The sequence below is a fragment of the Cryptotermes secundus genome, unplaced genomic scaffold (assembly GCF_002891405.2).
Source record: "Cryptotermes secundus unplaced genomic scaffold, Csec_1.0 scaffold362, whole genome shotgun sequence".
Lineage (NCBI taxonomy): Eukaryota > Metazoa > Arthropoda > Insecta > Blattodea > Kalotermitidae > Cryptotermes > Cryptotermes secundus.
Genome location: NW_019744413.1, coordinates 143,548 through 168,377, shown reverse-complemented (window position 1 = coordinate 168,377; position 24,830 = coordinate 143,548). Strand labels below are relative to the sequence as shown.

The window sequence follows — 24,830 nt, the reverse complement described above, 5'->3', positions numbered from 1 at the left end:
TCAGAGAGCAATAACAACATCTTAAGGAACTACTATTACATAGGTCATAGTATATAAGCTTAAAGTTTTGTATAAAGATTTTTAATTATTAAAGTTAAAAGGTGTTTAAATTAATAATATATTAATGTTCTTAATATTTAAAATCCTGAACCGCTTAGGTTTGTGTCTCCGTGCCTCTTCTGCCAAAACGGGAGATTGTGGTGTTATTTACCATCCTCTGAGGGCCAGGTTGCGTTGTGCTCCCTTTTTGTACGATTCGTTAAGGATCTGCTATTATATTATGGGCATTTTTATATAAAGTTTAAATACATGTAATACGATATACATGTATGTAATAGTAGTTCCTTAACATGTTATTGCATTCTGAAGAGGGTCACAACTGACCGAAACATGTAAAGGCATTATATAAATATTTGTCAAATCATTTTATAATAAGGAAATATTGGGTTTACGTTATAAGTGATGGTGACACCACATGAAAATGTGAAGATTCCTTCCAAGCCTTCCACAGCCTTCCGAATAGTGACCATACTATGATGCCGTTAACAGCAGTGCTCTCTGGCCGATTTTCATCGTGCGAAACTGAGGGATGAGTCAGCATGTGACGGAAAGATAATGAAGGCAGAAGATAGTCTCCGATGCGCGCTCAGGACCGCTCAGGACATATTCAGAATAAACAGCCGATAGATCAGCGCATCCGGGACAACTGAAGAATAAGCACTGAAGAAATCAGGTCTCAGGGCACACATTACAAGTCAGACAATTTCCAGACCGCTAGTAATTGTCGTTGTATCAACATCAAATTCAATCATGAGGCATATATCATTCTTTAATCTCAACGGGCTCCATTGATTCAGTCTGCAAAATTCATATTTTTTCAGAGCCATTTGTTTTAGAAAACTACAGAATTGAGATGTCCCACTTAACAACTGCAAGACCAGATCTGTGCAACGCAAAGGCATTACACACTGCAAAGATGGACAAAATATGGCCTAAAGAAAATTCAGGAACTATCATGAAAACGGTATCTCGTCCATTTCCACTTCATCATACACACAATGCATCGAAAGTGCCCTAATCGCAATCTCCTTCTCGGTCTTCCGAGTGGCCCTTTTACAACAAAATTATAATTTTCTTATTTGGGTGCTTAAAAGTAATCCTGATCCTTGATTATCAATAATTTTTATCACGTGTCGGGTGGTACGCGTGACGAAAATAAAGGCTTCTAGATCGGAGAGTGGATTCATTGGCACTTCGGTTGCAAGCTCTCTTAATCACACTTAAATACAGCGCCATCGCTGATTTACACAATCTCCAGTTCACCGCTGCACACGCACTAGGATTCTCAGTTTCCACTAGTCGTCTCCTGGCAACGGATCTCAACACAGAAACTATCAGTTCAAATCACTATGAAGTCTTCTTGCTATTTCGTCTTCAATCACCCTGGAACCTCGGAACTAAAAATTCTTCTGCACCCACTCCTCCAGCTTACGGCTGACTCGTAACTGCTCTTGAACTAAATGTCAAGTCAAAGTCAAAGTCATGTTACAACTGACGGTCAGTCAGTCTGTCTGTCTTGGTGCCGAGCCCCAGCTGGGGCTCATGACCAGATGTTTTCTTCTTTGTGAAAGTTGCTGTCCTGTCTATTTGGGGCGCCCTCTCTGACGAGAGGTCAGGTCTGTCATTTGTCAGTCAGTCTGTTTTAAGAAGTCCACTGTCTGTATTTACATAATGTACAAATCCACATTTGTACCTTCTATGTACAATATATACAAGGCCTCAGTCAACCCAGGCATTGTAGAGCAGCTTATGCCCTATGTATAGTAGTAATCGCTATCACGGCAGGCTAGTCACTTGAACGGTCGTACGCCTGACCGCCGCCAAGTTTAAGCCTCTTATACTTTCTGTGGTGGGCTTCGCCTTGTCCGATGGTGCGAACATTCTCATTATCATAATTTTGTATGACTTCTGCTTGTTGCCTGCATAATTTTGTTATGTAGTCATATACGTATGGAATTTTGAATGCCATGTGCAATTCGCGGACCAGTGTGCGCCTTGGAAAATTGCCAATCGTGCAGAACTGTCACTGAAATCACTACTCATATAAGCACTCTGCACAGACCGCACGGAAAACACAGTCTCTATTGCTGATGACGTCACCACTAACGCGGAAGTATGTTTACCGAGCCGTTGCTTACAAACGGGTTGTAAAGCCCGGTTGTTCCACCGCTGCTCGGCGCGGTCAGCATAGAATATACAGCCTCATCTACTGTTGCGTTGGACCGTGCTGTTGCCTGGCAACGCATTGATAAAATCTGTTACAATATTGCAGTTATGTGTTTTGTTATACATACAAAGTAGGTGAAGTTGATGAGAACAATTAGAGACCTACAACAATTCTGGAAGTAGAGAATTTCTCATGCAAGACCTTGAGACCTGCAATCACTATGAAAAGCCGCATCCGGCCCTAGGAAACGTTAATTTTCCATCCCTGTTACACTATATTCACAAGTGTTCCTGGAACACAGCAGGTACCCCTAACGTGTGATGGGAGTAATTTCGTGGAAGTCCCTAGTAAGAAGAAATAGGGTCGGAAACCTGTTTGAGTGAGGGAAATTGGATTTCCGAAAGATACACTAACTCATCCATTTATAAGAGAGGCGTAAGAGACACAGAGCGATTGTAGAACACAGCTCCACCCGGTTGCAAGGGCTAAGATCCATGACACTTCAGCCCAAAGGTATACGGGACAGGAAAGACTGTATCTTTCGCCCTTCTCCCGTTCCCATGCATCTGTCTCGCCTAAGGCTTCAGAGCCAATTTTTCGAATTTTCATGAAGCTCAGTATGCACAACATGTCATTAGAGACCACACATCTTCGTTCTTCTTAATTTCATGAAAGTAAAGTGAAGGTGTCCTGTACTCAATTAAGCACCACGCCATGAAGACGTATGAGGAGTGAAGGTAGAGCTCCACATTTTCTTGAACTCGACACTAGATGCAGGTGAGATGTCAGCTTCACGGCCCTGTCACGTTATTCCCGGTACTCATCTGATGGGAGGCTGGGTGGACCCGTACCGGGAACTGAACCCTGAACGTCCAGCCTGGTAGCCCGTCGCTACACCGACTGTCTTTGTATGCCATCAATAATACTAACATGATGACCTTGAGAAATTCTGAAATGTGAGTATTATCAGTGGGGGATAATAAAAGATTCTATTTGTTTGCAGCAATGGATTACTGAAAAATGAAGTTCTAAAAATATTTTAATGTGAAAGAATTACATGGCAGCCGAAGCAATTAGGTATACAGTTTCCGGTTTCAGGGCAATAAAACTAGTAAACCAGTGGAGTCAAGCGTTTGGAAATTCTTCCGGAAACATATCATGAAAGTATCTACAAATTCTGCAGGAAATATTTTGTTATGTTGGAAAGTGCATCAGTTGAAATCATGGGCTTAAATGAATGGAGAGCTGAAGTGCGTCGGTTCTGGTCTATAGTCCTTGCCCTCCTCGCCAGAGGGACTGAACCATTGTAAAGAAACTGTCACAGTCTCCATTCACACTTCTTGTAGCATGTGCGAGTTAAAACAAAAACATTTCTGACCCCGAAACTTTCACCAAATATACAACTGCACACAGTTACGAGCACATCTCCCTGTTCTGGGTCACGTGTGCTTTATTTACTTCTAATTAGGTGAATCTCACCCAAGGTTGCGTCTCTCTCGCAACAATAGGGAAGGAAACGCGACCATTGCTGGAGTACCCTGATTCCCACAGCCAATGGAACAATACAAGGCACGATATTCGCTGGCCTGGTTACATTTACTTGTTCTCACCAGGTTCCCATTCCGCTAAACTATTGAATAACTTCACTAAAATAGTGGAACTATGCTTATCTCACAGGCTCATACATGGACAATTACAAACTGCATATATGATTTTTATTTTATTATTACTATTATTTGATACACTAATCTAAATTGGAAGGTGCTATGGCATGGAAATGAATGTGGAAAAAACAAAAGTAATGAAAATTTCGAGACAACCAACCCCAGTCACAATAAAGATAGACCAAAAACAACTGGAGAATGTGAAATGTTTTAAATATTTGGGTAGCTTCTTAACAGATGATGGAAGGTGTACTAGTGAAATTAAATCTAGGTTTGCCATGGCAAAAGCTGCATTTAGCAAGAAGAAGAATCTTTTTACCAGCAAATTGGACTTACATTTGAGAAGGAAACTAGTGAAATGCTACGTTTGGAGCATCGCTTTGTATGGGGCTGAAACTTGGACACTTAGGGCAGTAGATCAGAAACACCTGGAAAGCTTTGAAATGTGGTGTTGGAGAAGGATGGAGAAGATCAGCTGGACCGATTATGTGAGAAATGAAGAAGTGTTATTCAGAGTCAGTGAGCAGAGGAATATCCTACACGAAATACGAAAACGGAAGTCTAATTGGATTGGACATATCTTACGCGGTAACTGCCTTCTAAAAGAGGAAAGATAGGGGGGCGGATAGAAGTGACCAGAAGACGAGGAAGAAGACGTAAGAAGATGCTGGATGACCTTGGGGACAGAAGAGGATATTCTCATTTGGAGGAGAAAGCTCTAGATCGCATCACGTGGAGGAACTGTTTTGGAAGAGACTGTGGACCTGTCGTCTTGGCAGATTACAGATGGATGAATGAATGAATTACTATTATTCCGGTTTATGGCAGGGCTGTCCAAAATGTGACAGGCTGGTCACATGCAGTCCTCCCTAGTCTGCATACGCTTCAGAAGGGCACTGGGCCCCATACACTTGCTATTCAACTCATCCCGTGGGTCTCTTGTGTTAGATTAGAAATGAGAATTGGACGGCGTTTACGTTGCAACGAGGCCGGCGATGGCATCCGCTCAAGAGTCACGATGAAAGCGCGGTACGTTATAATGACTCCACCGTATCCCTGCGAGTCGCAAAAGGCGATGAAAAGGAAACTTGGTGCATGGGGTATAACTGGGCCACCCTGTCACGGGAGGACATAAATACAAGGAGATGGTCTTCCAGGTTGGGCGTTGGACGTAAGGCTGACGACCTTGCTCTGTAAAAATATTGCTGTTGCGAAAGCCAAAGACATAAAACCGGATGGGCTGACAAGACAAATCTGGCAGAATTATCTAAGAAGGGCTAGGCTCAAAAAGGGCTATTTTGCCACTGATGATCCTTCCCACATTCTTCGTTCTTGTCATTCCCAAATGGTGTTCTCTCCTGGGGAAACAAGTTACAGAATGTAAACCCAGGCCTTACCAAGATGTCGGACAAAAGAACTGGAAATATTGACCTGTCAACATTTTAAATGCTCTGACAGTATTAACGAAAGCCGAGGCATGTATCGTGTCATCTGAGAGCTGATGAGAATTTGGAAATACTGTCACATGTATTACTGACTAATAACGCGGGTTACGAATTTGATGAACGGGTTCATTTACTCCTGATACACAGCACCAGTAATTATATATAATTATAGCGCTTTCAGTATTTACACTTTCCAGTTCACTGCTGCACACGCACTAGGATTCTCAGTTTTCACTAGTCGTTTCCTGGCAACGGAAATCAACACAGAAATTAGCACTTCAAATCACTATGAAGTCTTCTTGCCATTTCGTCTTCAATCACACTGGAACCTCGAAGTAAAAATTCTTCTGGACTCACTCCTCCAGCTTACTGCCCTGGAAGAATACTGTCACTATTACTCATTTAGCTGTGGAACGGACATGAACCTACAGTGAACACATATCTCGTGATCGCTATCCTGTCAGTCACTTTGCGCGTCGGTCGGATCTACATGAAACACGGCTTCCTCTATTGTTGGCTGGTGGTCTGTGTTTACAGAGCTGTTGCCTGGCAACGTGTTGATCAAATCCGTTACAGTATTATGGGACCAAAATTATGAAAATTAGATTGATCACAGGATACTGGTACGTTTATCATACGCGTACGTCAGGGGAAGTATGGCAATCGGTTTGAAATAAACTGAGATTAGTCTGTTACCAACCCACTCATTTCGTTAAGTGTCGATGTATCCAGCTTGTATCAAGAAGTTGCGGAGGTTATTTCTTTGTAAACCCGACCATGCCGGCACCCGTAGAATGGGTGTGTCCAGACAAAAAAAAAATGCTTAGACCACAACGTAATACGGATCGAGCCTATCAGCCGAGTTGATCTGAGACTGTGTCATGACTCATGAGTAAGGAATTGACTGATAAGTCGGACGGCACACAGTGCCGCAAAGTAACGTTTCCGAAGTCCTGTCTCATGAAATAATCGCGGTGAAACAAATTGGTCTACACGCTTCGAGCTATCAGAGTTTTGCAAGCGCTAGAAAGAAAGGGGACAGATGGAAACACATAAATATGTTTCGGTTCCAATCTCCGTAGGTTTACCGACTATTCTCGATTTATCGCGGTTTTCCTCTGCTCTTCGAGCGAATCCTTACATGCTCACAACACAGCACCATCTTCCCATCTATTTCGATATATAATAATCTGTTTAATTGAAACAGTGTCGGCAAATATGCTAAGTATCAGACAATCAGCACTGGCAGGGTGGTGACATAACTACTGCAGTGATCTGATTCAATAGGAAGGTATAACAGGCGAAACCGCTTAAATTAAACTTGGACCACAAGTTCTGAGGAGAACGAACGTGTTAAGTCGTCCTGTTTCAGCTGATTTCTTGCTTGCCTACTCTGAAACTCTGAGAACCAGGGCCCGGATTTTGATGACATATCTTTTTTTCCTTGTATCCTACGCGATGCTCTTAAATATATAAATCTCGGATATGAGCAGCTGGTTATAGAAATGTAAATTTTATAGGTATTTTTTTTTGTCATTTTTTGATAAATTTTTGGACTTTTAAGGGTATTTATTGTCATTTTTGGCCATTTTAGGTATTTTTTCTTCATATGTTTTCTGAAATGCCAATAACATGGAAGCGAAGTGTTCTTTCTCTTTCTCCTTGAAGTCATTTTTCTGGATTTTTTCGGTCATTTTATAGGTAATTTTTTTAATATTTTCAGGTCATCAAAATCCGAGCCCTGCATATTACAGGTTTGGGTCATATTTTTGGTCATTTTTCTGGATTTTTTCGGTTATTTTATAGGTAATTTTTTAAATATTTTCAGCTCATCAAAATCCGGGCCCTGCCGATAATGAAGGCGATATGTTCCTCCGAAATGTCGGTATCTAAGGCAACTGAACGGCGTTACAATCCAAAATAGCGTACCCTTCGACTAGGTAACGGTCATGGTTGTAGTCAATTAATTTAACAAACTACGTCTGAAATTTTTGTATAATACAAAAATTGAAGAAATTCTGGGATTTGGCACCGTGTATATGTGGTGTTAACCGACGTTTCTGAGGAATGTATCGCCTCCATCTTCAGGGTAGAAGAAGCAGTCTGCTTTTACCGATTCTCACGGTCTCTTCGCTTGCAGATTTGTTATATTTTTTCTTCTACCCTGAAGATGGAGGCGATACGTTCCTCCGAAACGTCGGTTAACGCCACATATACACGGTGCCAAATCCCAGAAGACTGCTTTCTTCATAGTCACCGCCGTGAAAGCCTCAAATCTTACAATACAAAAATTATCTGATGTGAAGCTTGCGGAATTTCAAGACGAATTCACTGAAACTATAAAACTCTAATTTGTTTCCCACAACTTTACAAAACTGGAACTACTCAGTTTCCTTTCTCTGTTTATTGTGCAGACACTGCTACAATCAGACAGCAGCATATCAATTAAACAAATACTGAATGTCGACAAACTGCTACTAGAATGTCCGTTAAATGTCACGTAGCAACTACAATTAGTAATGGTTTGGGATAGTGTCAGAAGTTTACTATAGCTTCGAGATCTAGCAGACTTCTCACTTTGTGGCGACTTGCGAGTTGCGCGAACCGCCAGAGAGACGAGTTCCACTGTGTGAGAAACCAATACTCGTTAAGTAGGATTTGAGGGTTGAGAAGAGTTCTGCCTTCTGGAATATAAGGCCATGTCATCCGGTGCAGGTCATCTGATGTATCGGAGAAACACGTCTCCGTCTTCAAGGTATAAGAGTAAGGATGCGAAGCGAGAACCCAGCGTGAAAGCAGCTTGCAAGCAGGGCAGTCATTAGGTGGCTAAGAAATTCAGCACACTTAATACAACCCAAAGGCTCATCACCGTGCTCAAAACAGCCCTGGGTCAGTTAAATGCAGTGGATATCCTACGTACTCGTAGATCCAATTAATATTAACCATGGATGTAGGTCATCTAAGCGGTCTCTTCCCTGCAGGTTTTCTGACTAAAATTTTGTGCGAATTTCTCAACTGCTCTCTGCTTCGACATGCTTGCCCTAACAATATCTTGTGAAGATGCTCATTATGCGGTTTTCTCCAACCTAGAAAACCTGAAAACTTTCTCGTGTCCTGGGCCATGGCCACAAGAATTTAGATGCTTCAATATTTAATTTAAGACTGACCGTCAGGACATCATGGCTCCTTCGTTCGGAATCGAATGTTCATTTTGCAGTAATTCACTTGCGAAATTAGGCGCTGCACACAATAGCGTGAATTAGAAGGAATTTTTAATGGTTAAATTCCTTATTTATTTATTTCCTTTTTTCCCTTCTTTATCCTCTCTCTTCATTCATCATTCAATCCATTTTTTATTCTTTCGAGCTCTCTTCGTGACACCGTGAACCTGAGTAAACGTAAAATCCTGTCGCGATAAGTACTAAAGCTTGTTGTGTACCTGAAAGACGGCCATGTTGCTGCTAGGGACACTGCATCACAGATAGAGGGTTCCTATGCGCTTCTGGCCGCTGACAATCAGTTTGTTGTTGCTGTTGTTGCGCTGGGTGCCGGGCTCCACTTTACTGGGTTTTGACTTGCGCTCTGAGTCGTGCTGGGTTCCTGGAGGCACTCCCAGCCCTCCCCGCAGCTCCCACACTAGGTTTGTGAGGGACCGGGGGCGGCTAAGTTTACGGGACCTCTTCTCGGGCAACTTGGCTCCCGCACCGGAATCCCCCGACGTGCGGCCACCGGAGTGACTGGAGTCCAGTGTACCTTCTAGCTCCATGGCCTGCTGCAGGTTGCTAAGCGACTTGTACCGAATGTTGAAGAGCGGGGAGCTAGCTTTGGTTACGGTTCCTGCCTGGCTGGCAGCCTGCTCCTTATGGCGAAACAAGCGTCCTCTCTGGCTGTTGCCGTTCTTCACGTACAGCTTCACGGGCGCTGCGGGCTTCTCCTTGTTAGTAGACGCCGCGGCGGCTCCTGGGCGCATGCGTTTCTCTGCTTTGTTTTGTGTTGCCTGCAGCTTCTTGGTAGGGATGGTCTCGATGGGAGGAGGCTCAGGCTTTAGCTCATTATCAGCGGATGGCACAAGGGCTGGAAGGGAACTGGTGGGTTCCAGAGGCGCTATCGGTGCTGCGATCTGCGTGTCCGCGAAAGGTGATCGGATGTTCTTGGGAAGAGGGGCAAAACCGCGGACATAGTCGTAGATCTGATCAATCTCGTCATAGTCGTCCGCGTGCGAGCTGGGGACGCGGTTCTCGTCCCGGCTGTGACTGTAACTATGGCTGTGGTGACTGTGGTGGTGGTGATGGTGGTGGTGGTTGGCCGAATCCGAAGAGGCACTTCTCCGCAAGAAGTAGCCCGTTTTGATAACGGAGCTCTGGTTGCTCACGCGCAATGCTTTGGAGTCTCCAAGCTTTCCGTCAAGCACATGGATTCTGTCCGCCACATCGGATACGAGGCGGCTACACTTGTCGACGAGCCTCTGGAATTCCTTGAGGGACTTCAGCTGCTCGTCGTTGCGTGTGCGCTGGAGCTTGAGTGGCGCGGCCAATGGCAGCGCGATTATGGCTCCCGTCTCCTTTTGCAGAGGGAGTGCGAACACGTGCTCCTCCTCGAAAGTAGAGAGTAGACGTAGCTCGGGTACGAAGTGGCTGGGAGACTTAAGGCCCCGAGGCGGTGATCCGTGCACGAGTCGCACTGTGAGAGGCATGCGCTTGCTTAACAGGTTGCGCGCCGTGTGCACCCCGCTGATGTTATCCTCGCGAGCTAGTGCACTGAACCGCCCACGCTGGTCCATTCCAAGCAGCACCGTGTCGCCGCGAGAGTCCTGGCACCGCAGGTAGCGTCCTTTCGTCCCACCGCCCAGCTGCACCTCACCAGCGGGCACAAGCGTCTCTCCGGCTGCCACGGTCCGTGCCCCGTCGGCCGTAATGCCGCCATCCTCGTCAGAGCGCGCCACAATAGCCCGCACCGGGTCCCGCACAAGGCACCCAGCCTCCAGACGCCGCCGCGCTAGTTCCGACACGCCCTCTATGCACCTCACGGCACGGCCCTCCTCGCTCAGCAGCTCGAAGTAGCCTGGATATGTATCCGGGATGGCAAGCCGAGGGCCCACCGCAGCCACCCTGCGGCCCTCCTTCAGCTTCACGGCCTGCGCTGCGATCTTGTGTCGGCGCCCCGCAGAGACGATCAGCGCCGTGGACTGGAGCCCCGGGCTCGGCAGAGTTGGCACACCCAGGCCCCCGTACTGGCCTTTGATGATCTTCACCACGGCTGGCAGTTCGTGCTTGGCGACAAATTCACGCAGATAGTGACCCTCGTCCGCCCAGCGGGCAGCAGCCACCGCGATCTGCCCGTCTGTGGCCGCCATGACCTCACCTCTCCAGCACCATCTGCAACATGAGTCGCCGAAATGTTACTCTCCGTCCCACTGGAGTGGTGGGGGAACTGATTATATTAATGTTAGATAATATTAATATTTCAAGTACACGGAAGGAACTTAGACAAATCTCTCTTGCCTTTTCTCTTTATCGAAGGGAAGGTGAAGCAATTAGCCAAGGCCCGCATGATTTCTGGGAGATTTTTACCGTTCTCCTTGCTACACTGAAACTCAGTGCATCCCTAAATGAACAATACAATAATCACGGTCGAAAGTTCTGGTCTCCAACTGCTTCGCCTTCTCTTCACGAGAGGATGGTGATTTTAGTCGTTAAACCCTAAGGGAAGAGACCACTTGGAAGATCTAAGCGAAGATGGTAAGAATATTACAATGGTTCTTATCAATATAATATGTGAGTGTCAACTCGACCAGGATATGCATGAGTAAACCCGGTAATGGGCATGAAGTCAGTCTTCCGGGATGTGACGCCGTATAGTCTAAGGGAAAGGCGTCAATATTTCGGATAAATTTCTGTTTCCATCTCCAGGCTACTCTGGTCCTTTCTATCACAATAGACTACATCGTCTCTCAGAAGAAAGCAACTTTCATATTGTAAGATTTGAGGCTTTCACGGCGGTGAAGTTGAAGAAAGCAGTCTTCTGGGCTTTGGCGCCGTGTATATGTGGTGTTAACCGACGTTTCGGAGGAACGTATCGCCCCCATCTTCAGGGTTGAACTATACTTTTTCTTCAACCCTGAAGATGGGGGCGATACGTTCCTCCGAAACGTCGGTTAACACCACATATACACGGCGCCAAAGCCCAGAAGATTGCTTTCTTCAACTTTCATATTCATGGCCGCCAGCACCGTACATCTCATAGAACTGCAGTTCCCATGGAAGACGGGGAACTTTTGGACCAGGTGAGCGACTATGAGCCTCTCAAGGAGGACCCAGCGCCATGAAAGTAGTGACACAATCAAGAATTTCGAAAGGCAGATGCAGTGTCAGAAAGCGAGAGAGACTCACTGGAGAAGCATATCTAGCAGCTCAGCCCATTTGAGCTTTCTCTGTGTTTAGTTTCATCTAAAATAAATGCGGCTGCTTATAACGTTCAAGTAGCTCTAAGTGTCAAAAGATGGCAGCAGAGTTCATTTTTATTGAAGGACTACCAATTATACACCAAAAAGTCAAGATCATAAGTACCCGGGATTTCTGACGCAGAAGTCAGATTGTAGCACAGAAAGGATTAATATTCAGTAATAAATTATGTCAAGAGGTGGATACAAATTAAAATATTTTAAACGACTTTAAACTCCGGGAGAATTACGAGATCTTATATCTCAAAAAGTGACGGAGTGGACAGATGAGTGATCAATTTCTCAATCAGCCATAGGTTTGTATTGTTAGCAGCATTATCGGAGACTCAATTGCCTTGTCAGGTAACAAATCGTGTTAACAGCCCATCAGTTATAGCATTTTAAATATGTGAATTTAACTAAAAACGAATCCGTTACAAAAGGATTAAACGGGAAAGGAACTTTTCTTAAGAGGGACAAAAAGTTATTACAATTCAGGGAGCGGAAATTAAATGTCAGATACATTGGGTGAAAGTTATTTTGCTTATTTCGATGTTATATAATACTAGAACTGCAGGTATATGGAAGGAACTTTGTATTTATTCCATAGAATTTTTAACAAACCAATAAGACAAAAATGGTTTGCCTCATCCTAACAAAATGAACAGATGGAAAACATGTTTTCAGCAGAAAACAAAACGGACAAGGATAGAGCAAGATGATAAGTGTGAAAAATACAATCACTTCGAGCTTACTCCATGTAAGGCAGAAGCAGCACCAGACGAAGAAGAAGAAGAAGTAGATCAAAACCAACATTCCAGGCTACGGAACTCACTAACATTGTAGTAGCAAAATCCGGAGGTTCAATTTCGCTTATATCAGAGCAGACCACTGAACACGAACCGGACCCATCCCATCCACCTTCTGGGTTATTCCACAGAATTCGCCCAATTCCAAGTCACTGTTAACATTTTGTAACGTAGAGCTTCTTTTTACGAAAAAAAAATGGCTGTTAGCCGCACGCTTAACCATTCACTGGTGTATCTCCCCTTGTCGACCATTCGCGACTGTTACCCTCCATACGTGGAGGCTTTCTACTCAACGTGTGTGGGGCACACGGTAGCACAGTTGGTTGAAGCACTATGCTACAAGCCGGAAGGTAGGGGGTTCGATTCCCGATAAGATCAATGGATATTTCAGTTAACCTAATCCTTCCATCCGCATTATAGTCCTGGGGTCGATTCAGCCTATAGCAGTAATGAGTACCAGGAATTTTCCCGGGGGTAAAGGGCGGCCGGCGCGTAAGGCTCACAACCTTGCCGCCATCTATGAGCCGACTGTCTAGAAAATGTGGGAACCTCGACGTCTCACAACCCTATGGGCCTCCACGGCCTGTTACAGGGATCCCTTTACTTACTTTTTAGAGGTTACATGTGTAACGGGCATAAATTGAATGAACAATAGTTAGGATGTGCTGCAAATTCCACATCCGGAACCACATGACGGAGTTCGATGTAATTTAGTACTGAAGGGTCTGTGCTTAAAGTTATCGGCGAATTTACTTTGGTTCATATTGGAACAATACATGTAGCTCAAAAAGTTATACCAGTTTCTTGAAAAATGTTCAGTGTAAAAAAAAGAGAGAGAGAACATGAAATAAAACACTCATTGAGATCTGCAATTTTTATTTTTAACATTTTTCAGCACGGTGCAAAGAGAGAGAAACGACATAATAATTAGTGACATAGAGTGCAGTCAGCTTCCTGACAGTTATTAGCACCCGCAGTAAACGGTCTTGAAGGGCAATGGGGTACGGAATGCATTTGAATGACATGCGTACTCGGATTGCAACACATTTTTCAGGTTATCCACAAGAGCAGAAAGTGGACAGTCACAAGAGAAGCAACAACTGACGCCGCGCAGAAGCCACTTGGGCTCCACATGCTCTTGTTACGCGCTGCAGGCACTTAATAAGGGTGCATAATTTGCGGTTACGCGTAAAGAAATATTCGCAAATCGGTTTAACTATTTTCTGGAACTGTGAGCAGTTAAGAAGCAGACGTAACCACTCAAGTGTGAACCATATTAAATGTTGGTAAGTAGAACGGTTCCTTTCATGCTGTAAGGGGGCACTTAGTGCAGCCATGTGATTATGTGTGATTAAGCAAGTCCTGAATTTCAAACCATGTCGAATCCCTCCGAAACGTAAAAGTGAGGTAAAAAGAATAGGTTCTGCTGCTTCTGAAACACGTAACAACCATCAGAGAACGGCTTCTCAGCTATGTACACAGTGCCACAGTGTCTTTAAAGTAACCAGAGAAGCCTCTGGGTTGATTGCTGATTGATTTGCAGCTGAACTGCACTGGCTTTAAAGCTTCGAATGGTTGGATCACTGTGAATGACGAACTGCAAGTCCGTGAAGAAGCATTTAGTTTCATTGAGGGCAATAAGTTCTATCCCACATTATAATATTACTTTGACTAATTAACTGACTACATTAAGCGCAGTCCTTCGTGAGAAACGGTGCCGGGATAGCACAGTCGCTAAGGCAGCGCGGCTACAGGCTGGACGACTGAGGGGTTGGAGTTTCGTTCCCTGTAGGGACAAGAATTTTCTGTTCTCCAAGTCGTCCAGACCGGCTCTGAGGTCCACCCAACCTTCTATCCAATGGGTACCAGGCGCTCTCTCCTCGGGGGTAAGGCGGCCAGGGCCGAGGCGAAGAAAATGTCCATCTACGTATATATCCACTCCCCATATGCCTTTATAGCGTAGTCCTTAACTAGTTAAGTTAGTTACCTGACCTTCGTGAGAAACTATTGGTTGCTCAGTCAGTTAAGAAATTCTTCTTTTCTTTGGAACTAGAAGGTTCAATGGCGTATTCACAAGTGCCCTCACCCTAGCTGCTATGCTGAGCCCACTTTCCTAAAATCCTTTTCAATATTATCCTCCCGCCTACCTATCGGGATTGTACGGGCAGTGCAATTCCTGACACTCAAGGTGCATGTTCACTGTAATTCATTATTTTCAGGACATACACACACGGGGTCTTCCCGGCCGTCCGACTTCAAATTCGAGCAGGTTCACAGGATCTGCTAGTATCCCTTTCTTTCTTCCGAAACTTCTTTGTTCCCTTCATCCCTTCTTCTTTTATGTTATGCATTCAATTATTTCTCGTTCTTAAATTACTTTCTTCCGTTTTCTCTTCTTCTCACTCTCTTTCTCGCTCTGCTCCGGGCGTGCATGTCCCCACAAAGAAGGCTGCAATTCTGTTTCCTTTGTGACTTCTAGTCGCCAGCAAACCGCCGCGCAATGCTTCAGTGTGCCGAGGTGATCTGGCACACCTACGCACACCTGGGTGACAAAGCTTGGGGCACCCGTCACGACTCCCTTCATGCAATGCCTAACAATGAAACTTGTGCAATCATTGCATTACAAACGGTGGCTGTGGAAAATGACCTCTGACCGACTATCCAGCATTGCCGGGCTCCGTGACCAGAATCACGCCACACCCAAAATGAATTCATTTGCGATTGCGGAAATGACCCGTGCCTCGGAATGTGAAGAGAAATTGATAATTTGGGTCACAAAGATGCACCATCATGCAGTGCCGACCTGGGGCGCACAGTTACACCTCTTTCAGACGACTCGCCAGATCGCTGTAACAAAGGGTGACGTGGTGGCTGCTCTCAAAGACACGACACACGTCTGCTCAGTCTGTTCCATGCAGCGGTGCACTATTCACACTCCTTCCTGATGGTAAGAAATGGTACAGCGCATGTCAGCTTTCTTCAGAAACAACAAAAAATATTAAAGCTCCATTGAGGAGATAATGAAGTCTGAAATATACTTTTCATTTAACTACAGTTAAAGGACTTACTGCAAAACATAAAGTTCTCAGAAGAACTACGTAATAGCCTGCCTTCCTATGATACGACACGGATCGCACAGAGAACGACGCGTTCAACAATTCTTCTACTGTTGCGTGCATGTAAATTCTTTACCGAGTCCTTGCCTAGCGACGATAAGGGATGCACATGCAGACCGATGGGAGTGATTTGTGAAGTGTGCCGTTGTGATGGGCTCAGGAGTCATGATATATACATTCCCAGATTGGTTCGGGTATGGGGTATATACAGGCACACAGAAAGCATGGCGATCTCATAAGCCTCTTCACTTTTTCAAAATAATCAAAGTAGGCCAAAAATTAAACAGTATTCAGATTTTTGAGTACGCAGAAAAGAAGCTCTTGGGGAACTAACATGTTAGTTTTGCTTTCGCAGTGTGCGCAATGTGTAAGTAATAACACTACTGACACATGCACGTGGCAATACTCGTTGGCTAAGTAACTTACATTCATATGGCCGCGCCACAGTCCAAGCGGTTAGTCGCTGGCTTCCCACCGCGGCGGCCTGGGTTTCATCCCGGGTCTGGTCAAGTGGGATCTGTGGTGGACAAAGTGGCGCTGGGGCAGGTTTTCTCCGAGTACTTCGGTTTACCCTGCCAATCTTCATTCCACCAATTGCTCCACAATCACCCTCACCTATTGTCTGGGACTGGTACAATAGGCCAGAAGTGGCCGCCGTACAAGGGACTTAGTCCCACCCCACTAGCAATAAAAAAATAATACATTCATCTCCCCACAGGTCTTCACGGCGTGGTGCTTAATTCATCAGGCACACGGAGGACTTTGCCTTTTCAAAAGAACTTCTCGTGGCTGTTTCTTACCGAACACTGAGCTGAACTGTTGGTGTTATTCCCGTTATCTAGCCTCCGCACGGACCACACACAAACAACACAGTTCTATTGTTGGATAAGGAAGATCACACAAAGAACAAGTCATATGATTCCTACCCAGAGTCTTCATTGGTGTGCCGCTGCTTAGCAACGCTCAATAACATTCGTCCAGTAAGATACATCATCCACTGTTGCACGGTGACCATGTCTACCGAGCCGTTGCCTATAAACGCTTTGATCAAAACCGTTACAATATCAATCAGACACTTAAGTTGGTCATAAAATTAATAAATTTCAATATATATAGTGACAGTCGCTAAGTGGTGTGCATCAGGATTCACTGAAAAAATATACACAGTAGTTTAGTTAAGCCCTTCAGCAAAGCTATCCTTAAAGTGAGTCGAACTAAGTTAAAATAAAAATGGTTCCACAAACTAAAGTATAGATATGCACACGATACCAAATTTGAAAGAAATGAGTTCAGCAGTTTGGGTGCTGTTTCTTTCGGATGGGCGGATGTACGAATCTACAGGTAATTTTCGAATGATCCGAAATGCTCCTAAGAACAGCTTTCCCGAAAAGTCGGAATATGTAAAAAGTACGTAGGTAAGTCAATAAGTAAGTTACAAATGGATATGCATAAGGAAGTCGCATGACAGGTTAGGTTTCACAAAGTCTATGCACGATGGGTGCCGCGCATGCTGACCCCACAACACAAAATGCAAAGAATGGGTCTGGCATTACAGCATCTCAATCGCTACCACGATGAAGGACACGATATGCTAGCCCGAATTGTCATAGGTGAGTCTTGCTCCAAACGACTGCCATTTGTTTGTTCGACCCTCTTAAACATCATCTTTCGGCTGAACATTTTCCTGATGATGAAGCTGTAGAAAGGGAAGTCACTGCCTGGTTCCAACAGCAGCCCAAAGAATGTTATGTTGCTGGTTTTCAGGGGCTTCTGAAAGGTTGGGACACGTGCCTCAATGTACAGGGAGATTATGTTGAGAAATAAAAGCATTTTTCAAATCAGTACTCTTTATTTGTTTAAGTTCTATATCCATTTGTAACTTGCTTATTGACTTACCCTTGTATAAAAACACGGAAAATGGCGAAGCAGCGCAAGTTCAACAAGCACAGTCCGGTGTGATGATGACCAAACAAGAACTGAATGCCGTTACAATATTTTCTGTCTGTCTTCTCAAATTATTCTTCTCTTCTTTCTTTCACGCTCTTCTTTTTTAATTTCGTTTCTCTTTTTATTTCTTTCTTTCTTTCTTTCTTTCATATGCAATCTGTTGTGAAAGATATCTCAGTCCGCATAGTGACGGTCTATGGGCCGGATGGTGAGGGTTCGATTCCCGGCAGGGGTAAGATTTTTCTCTTCTCCATAGCGTCCAGTCCGGCTCTGGGGCCCACCCAGTCTCCTATCCAGTGGGTACAGGGGACAATTTCCCCGGGAGCAAAGAGGTAGGGACGTGAAACTGACACTCGTCTCTATCTAGTGCCAAAGTAAAGAATGGTGGAGCTATACCTTCACTCCCCCACCGCCACTTCATGGTGTGGGACAACTTCCATCGCCAGAAACATATGAAACTGTGGTGCTCAGACCACAGGTTGACGTTCAAGCCAGGTTACGGACAGGACAAGAGCAGACAGCGCCGTCTGCACCTCATGTATGAATGATTGCATAACCGCTAGGCACACTGAAAATGACAGTGTCTTGTTCCGCGAAAAGGGAAAGCTATTTCAAAAGTACGTACTGGTTCACATTCGTGAAGCGAATCGAAGTCAGTCGATAAATTACAAAGAAGGGGGAGGAGGAGGAGGACTCGGCAGGTAAACAGTGTACCACGAAAACAGCCGTCCTCCCGCAAGCCCCAGAACACTACATCAAGCACAGGCTCAAAGTCCAACTGAGATGCTCGTCACGTAACCCCGCCCCAGGCTTTCGTGATTATCCGTCACTCCCAGAAGTGGCAAAGGTATCACAGCATGGAGGAGCACAAGGCTCATGGAAATAAATAACTACGCATTCTTAACCTCAATGTGATCAGCTTTACACTCAGACCGCCTTACCCCGTGAGGGCTGAGTTCCAGAAACCAATTAGATGGAAGACTATACAGGCCCCAGGCTAAGCCATAGCTCAGGCGGTTAGTCGCCGGCTTCCCACTGCGGCGGCCTGGGTTCGAGGCCGGGTCACGTCATATGGGATTTGTGTTGGATAAAGTGGGGCTGGGGCAAGTTTTCTCCAAGTACTTTGATTTCCCTTGCCAATCTTCATTCCACCAATTGCTCCACAGTCACCATCATGTATCATCTGGGGCTGGCACAGCAGTGGGTACAGTACCAAGTGGACTCAGACTCACCCCACTAATAATAATAATAATAAAAAAAATGTGGGTCCCAGGACCGGTCAGTATGAGGCGAAAAATCCTGGTGCTGCCGGAAATCGAACACTGGCCATCCAGTTCGTAGCCAATCATTCCAGTGTCTGAGCTAGCAGAAGGTACAGTATTTTTTTGTTCACTCGCTACACGTCTTCAGCGAACTTTATTTCACGACATACAGTATACTCTCACATCTCAGAGATGGGACGTACAAACACATAAGCCTAGAACAGGGTTCGACACAGAGACTCCAGACTGCAAGCGCAGTCCTCACGGCCACGGACATGAGCGGAGATCATGAAGCGCTCTTTGAATTTCATTGGATTGCATCCAAACTTCGCACACTGGATTAGGAGCCCGCAGGGGCGTGAAGGAAAGGTTTCTCGCATTTTAGACATGGAAGTAAATAAGAGTCAGTTTCATTTTCAGACAACTACATAAACACAGGACATGTAGCACGAATTGATGACATAAGAATATGAACAGCACTTACATTTAGAAAACCCGAATGGAAGAACCCACTTTGGGGGATAATATTAAAGTGAATATACTAGCTAAGCCATTTAGATAATGCGAACCAAATAGGAATCGTCAAGGAAATATATATTTCGAAACCTCTGATTCACGTACACCGAATGTGGAAGTAGAATGTTTCTCATTTATATTGGCCTACTTAGAGCTCATGCCAGTTATTACTACTGTGACATGACGCCTGAAAACCGGAATAGCGGAGCCAGAGTAGACGTTCATTGCTAGGCGACGACTCGGTAAACAGTTTCCCGCGGCGATGAGTACGTAAGCAACAATCCGAGTATTGTTGGACTATAACAATGGAAACGGTGTTTTCTGTTGGATCCGACCCGAGGCTAAATAACGAGGACTCAAGGCCGGACTTGAACTGAGTGACCGTGACCCTGCGAGTCGTAGGAGGCGACGAAACGGGAAGTCTCAAATCTGAGACAGTAAAATAAGGTCGCGAGTCCCAAGGGACTCAGACCCGAGAAAGGGCCAGCAGCATATGCAAAAGACAGACCCGTCCTCTCGTCAGAGAAGGCGCCCCACAAAAATAAGACCGAACTGTCAAACGGTAATAATTAATATCTGGTCATGAGCCCCACATGGAGCTCGACACCAAGACTTACTGACTGCCTGACCGTCAGTCGCAATGTGACTTGGACTTGGCTGAATTAGGCCGTAAAAAGAAAAGGCTTCATCTGCGCTGCAGTTACGATGAGATTGGTATAATTACTATGTTGAAATACGTTGCCAGGATACGACTACTGAAGACTAAGAACCCTAGTGTGTGTTTAATGGTGAACTTTGAAATGTGTATATCGGCCATAGCACTGAACTGTCTGTAGTTCCGAGTGGTGTGTATAAAATAGCAGTAAATCCAATCAAAACCTCGTGTAATAGTCACCCTTACACGTGACAGTATGTTCTCTATGTCTTCTGGTACGTCTGTAAGTGTAACTAGTCAGGGCGAGCCATTTAATACATTTTAGCTATATAGAATCTTTTCTCTCGACACAAGGGAAATGTCCACTGCTTCTCTCGACGGACAGAAGGAAAATGCAGCCAACCTGAAGCCAAATACTGTACTAAAAACATATAGGTCATCGCACTGTAACCTCAGCAGTGTGTTTAAGTTCGTAAGGAAGTTCTACCCCCTCCCCCCTCCTTCAAGGAGACTAATGGAAAAGCAGAAGAAATGGCTTGGTGTGCCGTAAGGAGAAGATCTCCGCGCGACCGCGATTCTGCTGATGTTATTTTTATGTACGCACTCATTCACTTTCCATGTCAGTTACTCGAAATGTCAACGCAGTTTTTCCGAGACAAAATACTGGCGACCAAAATTATGTGTTAAAATTCGACATGCCGCGTCTGTGCTGAACAAAGGAACACCTTCAACTGTGGTCCGTATAAACCCGAAGCCGAGAGTACAAACATTTCAGATACTTTCCTTATTTCGAGGAAAAGAACAAAAGAAAGAGGGGGAAGAACCGTGGTATAGTGAGGACCGTCAGTCCACCTGCGTGTGTGCGTGTGCGTGGGTGTGTTTACGCTTATGTCTACCTGTCTACTGAATTTTTAACTCATGGAACCCATTAAGCTTCGTAAGCATATCATTGCACAGAAGGCCATTCCGTGTTCACAATTTTATTTTCCTATGGTACATGATGCGAACGGAGCCGGGATAGCGCAGTCGGTATACCGACTGGCTACGGGCTGGACGTGCGGAGCCGGGATAGCGCAGTCGGGATAGCGACTGGCTACGGGCTGGACGTGCGGAGCCGGGATAGCGCAGTCGGGATAGCGACTGGCTACGGGCTGGACGTGCGGAGCCGGGATAGCGCAGTCGGGATAGCGACTGGCTACGGGCTGGACGTGCGGAGCCGGGATAGCGCAGTCGGGATAGCGACTGGCTACGGGCTGGACGTGCGGAGCCGGGATAGCGCAGTCGGGATAGCGACTGGCTACGGGCTGGACGTGCGGAGCCGGGATAGCGCAGTCGGGATAGCGACTGGCTACGGGCTGGACGTGCGGAGCCGGGATAGCGCAGTCGGGATAGCGACTGGCTACGGGCTGGACGTGCGGAGCCGGGATAGCGCAGTCGGGATAGCGACTGGCTACGGGCTGGACGTGCGGAGCCGGGATAGCGCAGTCGGGATAGCGACTGGCTACGGGCTGGACGTGCGGAGCCGGGATAGCGCAGTCGGGATAGCGACTGGCTACGGGCTGGACGTGCGGAGCCGGGATAGCGCAGTCGGGATAGCGACTGGCTACGGGCTGGACGTGCGGAGCCGGGATAGCGCAGTCGGGATAGCGACTGGCTACGGGCTGGACGTGCGGAGCCGGGATAGCGCAGTCGGGATAGCGACTGGCTACGGGCTGGACGTGCGGAGCCGGGATAGCGCAGTCGGGATAGCGACTGGCTACGGGCTGGACGTGCGGAGCCGGGATAGCGCAGTCGGGATAGCGACTGGCTACGGGCTGGACGTGCGGAGCCGGGATAGCGCAGTCGGGATAGCGACTGGCTACGGGCTGGACGTGCGGAGCCGGGATAGCGCAGTCGGGATAGCGACTGGCTACGGGCTGGACGTGCGGAGCCGGGATAGCGCAGTCGGGATAGCGACTGGCTACGGGCTGGACGTGCGGAGCCGGGATAGCGCAGTCGGGATAGCGACTGGCTACGGGCTGGACGTGCGGAGCCGGGATAGCGCAGTCGGGATAGCGACTGGCTACGGGCTGGACGTGCGGAGCCGGGATAGCGCAGTCAGTATAGCGACTGGCTACGGGCTGGACGACCGAAGGGTCGAAGTTCGAATCGCGGTAGGGTCAAGAATTTTCTCTTTTCCACGTTGACCAGTCCGGCTCTGAAACCCACCCAACCTCCTATCCAATGGGTATCATGGGCCCTTTCCACGGGGGTAAAGCGGCCGGGGCGTGAAGCTGACCACTCATCTCCAACTAGTGCCGAGGTCAAGAAGATGTGTATCTACACTCCACTCCCCCATACGCCTTCATGGCGTAGCACTTAATTAGTGAAGCACAGGGACATCTTTACCTAAGTAACATACATGAATGCTTCCTCTTATGTCAGTCTTGCTTCGGCGTGGATATGTGCAGGTACATTAAGTGCGGTTTGTGATTTAGTCCACGACGTTACCAGTATTTCAGACTATTGTACATAGCGTCGGCTGGCAAGATGACTGTTGAACGGCGAACTGGGAAGGATTTGAAAGGAAGCGGCCGTGGCATAATCGAGGGACTGGCCCCAGAATTCACCTGGAACTGAGGAAAACCACAACCACGCTATCCAGTGTTCCAGCCATCCCGCCGAGATTCGAACGGAGGGCATCCAGAAGACAAGTTTAGAAGGTTGCTGCTCTGCCTTACGCATCTCGGAATAGCTTCATATTCCGATGGTGCGCAATTACTGTGACTTCACATGCTGTTCATTTCTTGCAAATACAATCTATTTCTCCTGGAATATGAATTCATTTCCGAATCATCTAATGACGCTACAGACACCTTGCACTGTCAGTGACTAATATCCCCTTGTGTACACAGAGACGTTGCCGCCCTTAATGGGGGACTCCATTTTACGCGCTGTAAAGTAAAATCGGTACATTTCAGATTTCAGCTTCATGTAGGGGAGTGACTATAACGGGCTAATATTGTTCTGTCACAACAAATTTTTGTATAGAGTCAACATGGCAGTTTCGTCGCTGATCAAACGCAATCAAGATGTAAGATTTGGGGGTGACTATGAAGGCCGCCCTCTTCTGGGATGTGGCGCAGTGTAGATATTTTGTTAAACGATGTTTCGGATGAACGTATCGCCTCAACCTTCAGGGTATAAATCCGCGAGCGCAGAACCAGCGTGAGCAGGTTCCGGTCGTCGGACGTGAATATGTCGAAACAGTTCGTTTAGTTCTCTGTCTCCTAAACTCTTCGGCAGCACGCAATGCAAGCAAAACACCTCCGTAGCGGATTATCTCAGGCTCCTTCAAATACCGAGCGCATTCTTCGGCTTTACTAACTTGACAACTACACGGCGGGTTGCTTGAAAACAGGGTGCTGGGGAGAGTATTTGGACCCAAGAGGAATAACATAATAGGAGGACTGAGAAAATTACACAACGGGGAGCTTCATAAATTTTACAATTAATATGTTGTTGGACATTATCCATCATCTTGTCTATTCTTAAAAAACCGTCCTCTTTCTTTTAAAAACACAACGTTTCGGGGACTGGATTCTGTCTCCGTCTTCAGGTAAAACCTACTCAGTTGGGTCCAAGAGACAGAGCAAGCCCCCATCTCCGGACACCTATGCCAGTTTCAGAAGGGGTTCATAAACCAAGCACAACACAAACCATCTGTGAGAGTTAAGAAAATATCCAACTATTGAAACTCCACACATATGAGGCCTTGCACCAGAGAAGTATCTCGAATTAAATCATACCTGGAGAGAAGCAATACTCCTTGTGTTGCCAACACAAGAAACAAATAGTTCTCACTCCAACTACACTTGACGGTGCTGTAGTCTCTTGACTTTTGCTGTGATTACAGGGTCCAGATGGGAGAGATACCCACACTGGGTTGACTGATCAGATGGTCCAGCAGAGACATGTAGGCTGATTCCTTGTATTTCTTGTATGTGGTGTTGGGCTCGATCTGCAAGATCTCCACTTCAGTCCAACAAATTTTATGGTCTTCCTCGTATGCATGTTGGGCTAATTTTGATTTTTCCAACAAACCCTGTGTAATGTTATATTTGTGCTTCTTAACGCGTACTTCTAGAGGTCTGCTTGTTTCACCGATGTAACATGTAAGTTTTTTCGGTCCATGTGGCCATATCACAAACGTGTTGACGTATCTTAGCCATTTAGAAGGTTTGTATTCAGCTGTGACCCGTTAGAGGTGCCCAGAAAACGAAACAGTGTGTGTATAACATCCCTTGCGACTGCAGCAGATGTTACATAGGTGAAACTAGCAGACCCCTAGAAGTACGCATTAAGGAGCACAAATATAATATGACACAGTGTTTGCTGGAAAAACCTAAATTGGCCCAACATGCATACGAGGAAGACCACAAAATTCGTTGGAATGAAGCGAGGGTCTTGCAGATCGAACCCAACACCACATGTCTCTGCTGGACCATTCGATCAGTCAACCCAGTGTGGGTATCTCTCCCATCTGGACCCCTGTAATCACAGCAGAAGTCAAGAGAGTACAGCGCCGTCAAGTGTAGTTTGAGTGAGAACTATCTGTTTCTTGTGTTGGCACCACAACGAGTATTGCTTCTCTCCAGGTATGATTTCATTCGAGATACTTCTCTGGTGCAAGGCCTCCTAGGTGTGGAGTTTCAATAGTTGGATACTCTCACAGATGGTTTGTGTTGTGCTTGGTTTATGAACCCCTTCT

General features: G+C 46.0%; 1 protein-coding gene across 3 annotated transcripts in view; it reads right to left on the bottom strand.

Moving 5' to 3' along the window:
* The window catches only part of LOC111874725, a 164,366-nt gene that overhangs the window by 21,490 nt on the left and 118,046 nt on the right, over positions 1-24,830 (bottom strand). For 2 of the 3 annotated variants that reach the window (XM_023870460.2, XM_023870461.2), the window contains one exon: positions 8,776-10,711. The exons of the other annotated variant lie outside the window; for it this stretch is intronic. In XM_023870460.2, coding sequence (XP_023726228.1) covers positions 8,812-10,689 — 1,878 coding nt within the window. In that variant the 5' untranslated portion in view covers positions 10,690-10,711 and the 3' untranslated portion in view covers positions 8,776-8,811. The remainder of the gene's footprint in view (positions 1-8,775; positions 10,712-24,830) is intronic. 3 annotated transcript variants of the gene reach the window in all.